The 7,785-nt window shown below is 35.5% G+C and overlaps 1 protein-coding gene across 1 annotated transcript; it reads left to right on the top strand.

The window, feature by feature from the left end:
- Nucleotides 1-330: 330 nt before the first annotated feature.
- Nucleotides 331-5,231, top strand: LOC147549308 (myb family transcription factor PHL7-like). Its single transcript, XM_086668866.1, has 7 exons — nucleotides 331-704; nucleotides 2,376-2,494; nucleotides 2,786-2,862; nucleotides 2,969-3,011; nucleotides 3,627-3,684; nucleotides 3,973-4,042; nucleotides 4,568-5,231. Exons 2-7 carry the CDS (start codon nucleotides 2,386-2,388, stop codon nucleotides 5,018-5,020), a joined length of 810 nt encoding a protein of 269 aa, XP_086524992.1. The 5' UTR covers nucleotides 331-704; nucleotides 2,376-2,385; the 3' UTR covers nucleotides 5,021-5,231.
- The last annotated feature ends 2,554 nt before the right edge of the window (nucleotides 5,232-7,785 follow it).

Genomic DNA, 7,785 nt, shown 5'->3' with positions numbered 1-7,785 from the left:
TTATGATTTCTTTCTATTGTAATGACACTTTATTAGCTTAATTATATTTGTATCTCTTAACAAAAAAAAAAAAAAAAAAAAAAAAAAAAAAAGAGAAAGCATTGAAAATGACAAATGAAGGTATCAAATTTTTGGAATAAAAAGGCCTCAACAGAATATTCCTAAACTTTTGGTCAAGGTTAACTCAAAATCAGTTTACATTAGGGGACCACCCAATGGATGCTCGCCACGTTTAAACTTTAAATAACTTATTTACTGGATTATTATTGTAATTATCATTTATTTATGCTTAGGTGGCTAATAAACATTACGTGGTCCATTTAGTTGGAAGAAACCAACCAATGGATAAATCAACAGTTAATTTTATATTGTCTAAAAGGGCAGTCCGGGCAGCTACTAGAATCTGACCTAGAAAAGCCCTAATTTCATAATTCCTGATTCTTGATTCTTTAAGAAGTCTAAACTTGGCTGAATTTGATTTGAATTTCAGACAAGATTTTAACCAATTACAGAAAAACTTCAGAATGTAATTTGTAATTGTTCAAACACAAATACCCTTTTTTGTTTTCTTCTCTTCCACCATTTCCTCACAGTGAATCTCAGCTACTTGTCTCTACAAAAACATTTCAAGTTTAGTTCAGTTTGTAATTCTTGATCGTATGACCAGCTCTGAAATTTCAGGAACTCCAAAATTTTTAATCTGGGTAAGTTTATTTTCATGTATTTTCAAAATTTTACTCAGCAATTTTGGTTAGGTTTGATAGTGGATTTGTGTGTTTTATGTTTAATTTAGAAAGTCAATTTGATGATCTGGGATGGTTGCAGAAGCCCTAATTACATCATTTAATGAGGTAGAAGCTTAGGTTTCTACTATTAGTAACATGGATATTTTATTTTGTAGAGAATTAAGGCTAGTTCATCAAAGTATCTATCTACTTTTGGAGTTTCTGTTCAGATTCTAGATAATCATGACTAGGGTTTGAAAACCCCATTTCAGGACAGGGACACCTCCAAATTGATCTTTTTGTATGTCCTTCAGAGAAAAAAAAAACAGCTTCATGTTGGGAGACCTAGCTGAATTAGATTTTCAAGAAGATAACTCTCAATCTAGGGTTTCTCCGTCGACGTGTTTCAAAGTAAAAATTAAGTGTTTTAAACATAACCTTTTCGGATGAACATAACTCGCAAAATTGAGATGTAGATGCCTAGCTTTTATTTATCTCTTTACATAATGTGTACTTTATTTTTGTTTACTTATATAATCTGGTCACTTCCAGCACTACAAACCACCTGTCTTAAGCTTCAATATCTTCAATATATGAACATAACCATTTTGGATTTCCACGATTGTGATTAAGTTTTCTTGTCGTGTTAGTGGGACTGTGGGACAGTTTTCATTACCTCAATTGACTATGACAGTGCATGTTAAATATTGGTCTTTCTGTTTATTTGATATGGTGGAGATTTTTTTTCTCATAAAAATTGGGCAACACTAGTCAATTACTTGTTGTTGCACAATCCCTTCACTCCTAGTCAGTTGAGTTTGCTCTGCTCTAGTCATGCATTTCCTATTTTTTCACTCTTTTGAAAATAAACTTTTGATTGGAACTATTTTTCAAGTATTTCGATTTGACATCCTTTTTTGCTACTTCCATGGTCGGTGTGGTACAAATTGAAACCTTAGTTATTCGATAATTGCTTGTAGAGCAAAGGAAGCTCTGAAAAGTATTTCTATTGTTATTACAACGATGGTCGAACTTCAAAGTATGAATTGTAGGTTGTTGCTGGTGTCCAGCAGTTAATTCTTTCCTCCTGAGGTTATACATACCAAACAATGCATCTTTTATCAAACATTGCAAAGATCAAAAGATCTCTTTTAACCCATTTATAGGTCTTGCTGTTTCATTTTTCATAAGATACACAGCATACAAGAGAAGATACAGCATCATGACTCATAAACATAAGACGACATGTGACAAGAATTTATGACTTCGAAATGTTTCTATTTTAGATTATATTATCCTTTGAATTTGGAAGATGCGGGCCAAATTGGGTAGAAGAGATAATTGGCATTCATAGCGAATTAAACTCTTTTTATATAAATGAGTAGCTCATTAATTAAACTTTATCTCCTTTGAAAGAGAGTATTCCATGGTTTAGGGTTCTTCCCTAACAGAAACTCTATATCTGATTTTACTATTGAAGTTCGGGACTTATTTAAATGTGCAGTGCCTTTTTTGTTAAGTTTTGATTTTCTTCTTAAATATTTTGTCTTCTTGACTATACGCTGAACGCGCATGTTTGAGCTGAAATATGTTTCCTGGTCGGGCTTATTTTGTAACAACTGTTTAATTAGTGCATGGTTATATAAGCAGCACCTCTCCAATGGATTCAAGCAGCGGTGGTAATTCCGCTTCGCGACAGCGGTTGCGCTGGACAAATGAACTCCACGAACGATTTGTAGATGCAGTGGCTCAGCTTGGTGGACCAGATAGTAAGATTTCTCTAAGTTCATCTTGTTGTTTTAAACTTTATTATCATGTGAGAGCTTTTAGAAACGAAACAACTCGATGTATAGATTTCAACAAGGTATTTCTTCCAAGGAGTTACTTACTCAGGAAATGTCACACGAGAGAGAGAAAAGGAGAAGCGTTTTCTTTTCATGACCATTTGATTCATGCTAAATTACTTTTTCATCACCTTACTCCTAATTTCAGAAATAAATTATAATTTTGTGTGAATGATTGAAGACTAGTTCTGAGGCATATCTTCTTCTCACTTGTAGGGGCGACTCCAAAAGGTGTTCTTAGAGTTATGGGTGTACAAGGTTTGACTATTTACCATGTCAAAAGCCACTTACAGGTAAATATTTTCTATTATCTATACCTCTTCTAGGACTCCTTTTGAGATACTTCTATTTTATTTAATCTCATTTCCTTTAATTTTTTGTTTGTGGTTTTGAATTCAGAAATATCGACTTGCGAAATACCTCCCCGATTCTACATCTGATGGTAACTTTTCTGACATGATTATGGAACCATTAGAAAAATTGTTGAACAACCTGTTTTTCTAACAGATCGAATTTGTAACGAAAGTCACTTATTTTATGCTGTGCAGATATGGGAGGTAAGCCCACTAGCAGTAATACCCCCCTCCTCGCTAGTATAGTTTCTTTTTGTATTTCATCTTCATGCGGCGATGTCAGTGGTGAAAAGTGGCTTAGTCCGGGACTGGACACTGTGGCGGTGCCTACGTCATATAAATATTTATGGTTATATTAGTTCTTATACTATAGAATAGTGGGTATTTGATATACATTAGGCATAATAAATTACTCAACAAATATAACATACGCCTTCATATATTCCTGAACATAGTCACTTGAATGGCCAAACGTAAAATCACGATGGTTTCCGGGAATAGTAGGGAACCCAAAATTAAAATAGAACCTTATACAGCCCCGAAGCATCATCGTCTTTGACAATGCAGATTTATGCGAGGTTGAATGCTTGACTTTTGCCGTTTTGCGCATCTTCAACTTTGATACCAAGTTAAACACCTGCTTTTCTAAAGCTCATTGTTCTCTAGTAAGGATTAATGTAGCAATGCTTTTTGTTTATACGTAGGAAAAAGCACTGATAAGAAAAAATCAGAAGACTTGTTGTCCAGCTCGGAGGGTTCATCGTAAGTAGCACATTCTTTCTATTTCTCCAAGTAAATTTAAATTTCTGTTCAAGTAACTATAGGAGAGATGGATATACTCTTTCTTGGTTTTCCATATCCAGGCTATTGGCTAAGTACAGAATTATTGCAGTTGGATAATCCTTAATTCTAAGCTACTTCTTTACGAGAGTACTAAGACAATCTTGAACAATTTATGATTTCAGTTGTATTAATGAACACTTCTTCTGTAAATTTAGCTAAAGTTGAAGGCTGCTTGATTGATGTTGTATGTGGTGTTTGTCTGTGCAGAGGAATGCAGATTACGGAAGCACTAAAGCTGCAGATGGAAGTGCAAAAGCGTCTTCATGAACAATTGGAGGTGAGTCTTTCTTTTTATAATTCATATGAGTAGTTCCATGAGTATTTTTGAAGATCAAAATGAATTGTTAAGCTAATTTCATTTAACATCAATTCGATAATTAGAAAAATCAAATTGTGAAGGAAAAGCAAACTATATATGAGACTTATAACACATTTTGTTATGTTCCTTCGCTGCATCTAGTACTCAGACTGTTGCCAGCACTTTAAAACGATGTTTTGTATGTGCATCCTGTAATCCTGTTTGCACTTTAATACAATCATCTTCAAACAATAAACTACCACTCGAAGTTAACATCTTTTGTGTGTGATGATGTAAGAATAAGAGTGGTTGGTCCGAAAGTGATGATTGCATATAGAAAACGGACTAAATTCCTAATAACTAAGCAAGATTATATGTATTCTTTTACACATCGACCATCAAATCGGATCTGTTTTGTCATTATTTTGTCATTATTTTACTATTATTGTAATAGTTTCAACTCCCAGCAACGAGTAATTTTGGTTTTTCATCCCAACTAAACAGGTACAAAAGCAACTCCAATTACGGATAGAAGCCCAAGGTAAATATCTCAAGAAAATTCTAGAAGAGCAGCAACGTCTAGGTAGTGTTCTTGCTGAAGGTCCGAGTTCTGTGATCCAGGCACCTCCCTCAGCTGAGAACTGCCCAGAATCGGAGACCAAGACTGGCCAAGAAGGCATGCCAACCAAAAGCCTTTCCTGTCATGAACCTTTTTCTCGTCGTCATGAGCCTCTAACACCAGACTCTGGCTGCCCTGCCGGCTCCTCGAATGAAAGCCCAAAAGGTCCAAAGTGCGTTAACAAACACGGCTCGACTAGAACAAGTGGTGGAGATGGAAACCCAGAGACTATCCTTACTAACAAGATATTGGAGTCAAGTTTAAGCTTTCAACAGCCATGCTCTATTTTTTCAAATGAAGGATCATTTCGATCTCTAAGCAAGGAATTTAGTCAGTGAAAAACATATGTTCAAAGATGATTGACGATGAGTATCTGTGATTAGGTAGCTGGTGCTTCCTTGCTTTAATTTATATAGGTTTAGTTTGTGCAACATTTGATGTCACGAGAGATTCAAAACAGAACCAAAAATATTTCAGGCTTTTTGTATGTTCCTTCTGATTTTAATAGCTTTAAATGGATATAACTTATAAGATATGTTAATTGGATCAGAGTTCAGATTGTGGAGTATAATCATGTAGATGGAAAAGACTAGAATCGTCAATCGTCCTTAGAATCGTATTACTCATACACTAAGTATTCCAACTTCAAGGGTAAATTTTGTATGCACATGGTACATGAAGCATTTTTTTGTTGCAAGACCAAAGAAGTACGTGTGTCGCTGTTGTTTTTTTTTTTTTCATAACTCTGAACTGAAAAAAAATTGAATCTTTTTTTTTCGAAAATGATAAAACTACCTGCAAAACCAAAGTACATTTTTTTGTTGTAAGACCAAAGAAGTACGTGTGTAGCTGTTGTGTTTTTTTTGTGTATTGACAGAAAAAGGAGTTTGGAGGCTTAGGACAATGGTGTTTGGGTGTTTCATCAAGTGGGAAAGATCAATTACACGAAGAAAAAGGGTTTTGGTGTAGGAAGAGCATTTTTTAGCAAAGACAGTGATTAGATAGGGAGAGCACTCTTTTTAGAATAGGGAGGGATAATTTTTTTTTTCATATCCAAATTTATACTTTGGTCCCTCCCATCAAACTATTTTGGACCAAAAGAGAGAGAAGAGAGTATCCTCATGTTCGATTAAAAACCTTCGAGAGAGAAGAGAGAATTCTGTTCGACCTAAAACCTTCGATCAAATCAAAGAGAGAGAAGAGAGATAAACATCCTGAAAAGGAGAAAAGTCCTAAATCGGTTTGATTCTATCAAAAAGAGATATATGGAGATAGAAACCTAAACCCTAGATGACTAACACAACACTCATCTCCATAGAGAGTTTGTAATTCTTGTTATTGCTTGATTTCTCCATTGATTTTTAGGGTTTTAACACTAATTAAAGTAATTTTTGAAGATTTCAAGTATCAATATTGCAATGAAGAATACAAACAAGGATGTAACTCGAAAAATATATAAGCGACATTTACATAAAAGAAATTTGGCTTAGCATAAACAAAATTCATGAATACCAACTGAAAAAAATCTGCCAGAGCGGTTGAAAAAACAAACTAATTTCAGCCATCTCAGCCGAAATTTGTTACTATTTTCAGCGGGACCGGCCGAAATTTGTTATCTTTTTCAATTGACCCAATCGAAATTAGTCATCTTTTTCAGCCGTTTTGACCGAAATTTATTGTCTTTTTCACCCGACCCTATCGAAATTTGTTGTCTTTTTCAGTCGATCAAATCGAAAATTCTTTACGAAAAAGAACGACCAAAAACCCTAAAACGTTTGTTCAACCATAGAGGAAGACAAGAAAATGATATTTCTTAACCTGATACATATTATCTTCATTATATATGTCTTTGTTTGATGGGTCATGAAAATGTCCCATCTAAGTCGTTTAATTTAGACAAGTTAGTCGGTTTCGAGTCTTTATTACTCCCTCCGTCCCAAATTAAGAGTCCCATATTGGGAATCCAACTTATTTTCACATTTTCTCTTCTTCCATATTTACCCTTATTTATTTGATAATTTTTCTTGAACTAATTCAAAGATTACAATTTTTATTCTAGAAATACATGTAACCATATTAATTTCTCACTTGGTTAATCTAAAAAGAATGGATTTGTTCATTGGAAAACAAATTTTTGTATTGGAAATAATCAAATGTCTTAATTAACTTAATTAATGCACCACATATTGGAAACATATAAGAAAGGGTATTTATGGAAAAGTAAGGGATTTTATGTGATAAAAAAAGAATGGGACTCTTAATTTGGGACATCCAAAAAAGGAATAGCGGACTCTTAATTTGGGACAGAGGGAGTATAATAAAATGGTTGGTTTTCTTGATTAGGTGTCTTTTGCAGAGTTAGGTGTGAAAAACGGTTAAAAACGAGGAAAAGATGCATGAAGGGTATTTTGGTCTTTTGGAGTCAAGGACATTCTGGTAATTTGGCCGAGGTTAGTGTGTGGTTGAAAAGTAGAGGTCGAGACTAGCCCGTAGGAGAAAACGAAAGTCAAATCGGAGTTCGGATGAGCGAACTAGGCAAAGTCAAAGATGGAGTCAAATCAGGTTGACTAGCGGGACGATGCCGGGCATAGTTTCGGGCTCGCGGTATACTTTTGGCACGTGGCGCGATGTGGAGGTCGTCACATCGGGGTTCCGTGTTTATGCTGAATATCGAAAAGGAATCAACGTTTTAATCTGGTTCGTTGGCTTCCGCGTTTCTTTGATCTAACGGATGAAATTGATGCCCACCAATAGCCGACACGTGTCGAAGGACGGAGGCCGGTGCATCCAAATCCCGTATTTTCGCTGAGCAGCGAAGTAGGACCCTAAGAGAATGATCCAATGTGGCGCGTCGCATCTTAATTTGGTAGCCCCAATCTCACGTTTTAATCTCAGCCGCTCCCTTCCGCGTTTTCGAGATCTAACGGCTGCTGAGTGTCTGACCCATTTTCTTATATTTCCATGCACCCGAAACAACTTAAAATCATGCTTCCGGGACACGTGGCCTTGTATCATCTTTCCATCTCCGTGTTTCCTTCATCTAACGGTCCAAGCTTGATGCCGCACCTCAACTGATCGACCGAGAAGCACCATAACATCCGAA

This window comes from Eschscholzia californica, unplaced genomic scaffold (genome assembly GCF_041429995.1).
Source record: "Eschscholzia californica isolate CP2 unplaced genomic scaffold, dmEscCali1.0.p SCAF_3, whole genome shotgun sequence".
NCBI lineage: Eukaryota > Viridiplantae > Streptophyta > Magnoliopsida > Ranunculales > Papaveraceae > Eschscholzia > Eschscholzia californica.
This window is presented reverse-complemented; position numbering and strand designations above follow the sequence as displayed.